The sequence below is a fragment of the Haliotis asinina genome, chromosome 2 (genome assembly GCF_037392515.1).
Source record: "Haliotis asinina isolate JCU_RB_2024 chromosome 2, JCU_Hal_asi_v2, whole genome shotgun sequence".
In the NCBI taxonomy this organism is placed as follows: Eukaryota; Metazoa; Mollusca; class Gastropoda; order Lepetellida; family Haliotidae; genus Haliotis; species Haliotis asinina.
In genome coordinates, this window is record NC_090281.1 from 78714295 (window position 1) to 78717541 (window position 3247).

Consider the following 3247-nt stretch of genomic DNA (forward strand, 5'->3'; position numbering starts at 1 on the left):
GAATGTGGATTTAATAGAGAGTTTGATTTCACAACGCTATGAAGAATATTTCAGTGACCCAGTTCGTAAACGTATATAATTTTTGAAACGTTTGGGACAACACAAAAACTATTGTAAGTACTGGTGGTACATTTAGTTGTGATTCTGATAGCGCATCAAATTTCGATATATGTTATAAATCTTATTTGCTGGGATGTACAATGATATGCAGTACAGATAAAGATGATGAATTACAAACATGTTTAGTCTACTAACACACAATGAACCTGTTAAGATCTGGGTTAGAACTAGTGTTCAGCAGCTCATGATTAACGCAGGAGGCGACTAAGGGGATCGGATGGTCAGGTTCGCTCAGTTGGTTGACATATGTCATCGAATACAAACTGCCTTGCAATTGATCACTGGATTATCTAGTCCAGACTTCGAAACGGTTAGGTTCCTACAATCAACGGGCACAGATATGGTGCTGGCAAACATAATTCAGGTGAAATTGCATATCAATCGATCGCAGCTTTCTGGTACATCTAAGGGCCTTAACTCTGCATAGCAAATTGCGGCTTCTTAGATGACAGACTGGACCACCCGTGTCATCATCTCAAAGATAGTGATGTGGACTACAAAACACTAATTGAATGCACAATACATTTTCGCCTGTCAGAACAACGCAGATGATTTTTTTGAAGAACAAAGAGGGAATTGTGCTTATGTATGTATAAACTATATGTAGCATTCGATCCACATAGTTTTCGTAACGTTACGAACTAGTTTGTCATACTTACGAATGTCACTGCGCTACGAACACTTTGTGGATCACACCCTGGGCCGGGATTTTCGAAAATCTGTTATCGCTAAGATAGTCATTAGTCGATGTAAATGTATGGCGCTTACGACTATCTTAGCACTAACAGAGCTTCGAATATATAGGTCCTTGATTTCAATATCTCTAACTGACAGAATACAATGTCGACATTGGTCGTTTCTGTTCATAATACACTTGACAACAAAGGCCTATTGTCCAAATCACGCGCCATGCCTACCGCGACCCTCCCATCATGCTTCAATAACAATGGAGTCGCTCTAACAGCAGAAGTCGTCACTGGAACTGCGTGACCAGACATTAAAGTGAAGTAATTGATGAAACAGACTTATTTTCAGGACAAACACAAAAGTATTTGCCCTCTCTCGTTTCCCCACGCCTTTCATAGTAACACCGTCTGAAAAATGTCACCCCACAATACCCAACTGACCTCGCCATATCCTGAACGGTTTTAGACAAATAGAGCTGTTTGTAACTCTGATATCGTTTTGCCATGGCGACAGCTGATTTAGTTAATGCAGGAAAACCTTAGGTGTATTCTTCAAAGTTTGGTTACTGATCCCGCGCTGTACAAACTTTCAGTAAAGAACCTGACGTTCGTGTTTGGGCGAGGAAATCTCCCGCATTGAGCAATTATTTGGGTTGTTAAACATCCGTATTCTTTGTTGAGACAGATTATACATACACTCGACTCCTCCTCTGTTAATTTCTCCATATGGATCTTGACGCCTGGATCATGATGCATGGATCTTGATGAATGGATCTCGATACCTGGATCTTGATGCCTGGATCTCGATACCTGGATCTTGACGCCTGGATCTCGATACCTGGATCTTGACGCCTGGATCTCGATACCTGGATCTTGACGCCTGGATCTCGATACCTGGATCTTGACGCCTGGATCTCGATACCTGGATCTTGATGCCTGGATCTCGATACCTGGATCTTGATGCCTGCATCTCGATACCTGGATCTTGATGCCTGCATCTCGATGCCTGGATCTTGATGCCTGGACCTCGATACCTGGATCTTGATGCCTGCATCTCGATACCTGGATCTTGATGCCTGGATCTCGATACCTGGATCTTGATGCCTGCATCTCGATACCTGGATCTTGACGCCTGGATCTCGATACCTGGATCTTGATGCCTGGATCTCGATACCTGGATCTCGATGCCTGGATCTTGATGCCTGCATCTCGATACCTGGATCTTGATGCCTGCATCTCGATACCTGGATCTTGATGCCCGCATCTCGATACCTGGATCTTGATGCCCGGATCTCGATACCTGGATCTCGATGCCTGCATCTCGATGCCTGGATCTCGATACCTGGATCTCGATGCCTGGATCTCGATACCTGGATCTTGATGCCTGGATCTCGATACCTGGATCTTGATGCCTGGATCTTGATACCTGGATCTTGATGCCTGCATCTCGATACCTGGATCTCGATACCTGGATCTTGATGCCCGGATCTCGATACCTGGATCTTGATGCCTGGATCTCGATACCTGGATCTTGATGCCTGGATCTCGATACCTGGATCTTGATGCCTGGATCTTGATGCATGGACCTTGACGCCTGGATCTTGATGCATGGACCATGGTGCATCCTTTCGGAATGTGTTTAAACATTCTTGAGAGTTCTTGATCTATCGTAAAAGACATTGACATTCATATCCATCTTATACTTTTGAAATATTTAAAGGAAAACAAAAATGTTAGATTACACAACTTTCTCTCGGTCATTGCTGCACGAGTAAAAAAATATTGACAAGGTATATGTCTTAATGGTGTAAAGCGTGTTATTTGTGAACAGATGATCAAATAATCCAGTCAGTCTGCTGTACTTCTCACTATTTGAAATTTTTGTTCACTCACTGGATCCGTGAAGTCCCGGGTTAGAATTAGCAATAAGAGGCTCGGGTGGTCAGACTCACTGACCTGGCTGACACAGTCTTATCCCGTTGCGTAGATCGATGCTCGTGCCGTTGATCACTGGCTTGTCTGGTCCAGACTCGATTATTTAAGGGAGGTATCGGGAGGTCACGATTATTGACTTAATTGATAAATGTCACCGTATTCCAATATGCTCATGCTGTTTTTGCGGCGGTCTGTAAATAATCGAGTCTGGACCAGACAATCCCGTGATCAAGATCATGAGCATCGATCTACGCAAATAGACAGGTGTCAGTTTTCTGACAGTTTTGGTTAAATATACAGAAGTTCATAGCTGGGTAAATTTGGGATTCGAACCACCACGTATCAAAAGTAAATTACAAATCAACCTACTGGGCTTTTACTATACCATCTAACCTTGTTAACTCCAAATCAATACACGTATTTTCGAGTTACATGCATTTTACAGACCGTCTCCGTCTCCACGCCTTCTCATCGCCTACGTTCAAATATCGGTACAAAGAAATAAT

General features: G+C 43.1%; 1 protein-coding gene across 1 annotated transcript; it reads right to left on the bottom strand.

The window, feature by feature from the left end:
• Positions 1-1551: 1551 nt before the first annotated feature.
• Positions 1552-2430, bottom strand: LOC137272030 (golgin subfamily A member 6-like protein 22). Its single transcript, XM_067804402.1, has one exon. The coding sequence runs from the start codon at positions 2428-2430 to the stop codon at positions 1552-1554; it is 879 nt and encodes a 292-aa protein (XP_067660503.1).
• Between the last annotated feature and the right edge of the window lie 817 nt (positions 2431-3247).

Bases quoted from the DNA above. Each gene is read 5' to 3' on its own strand.
- LOC137272030 (XM_067804402.1), bottom strand. From the start codon at position 2,430: ATGCACCATGGTCCATGCATCAAGATCCAGGCGTCAAGGTCCATGCAT.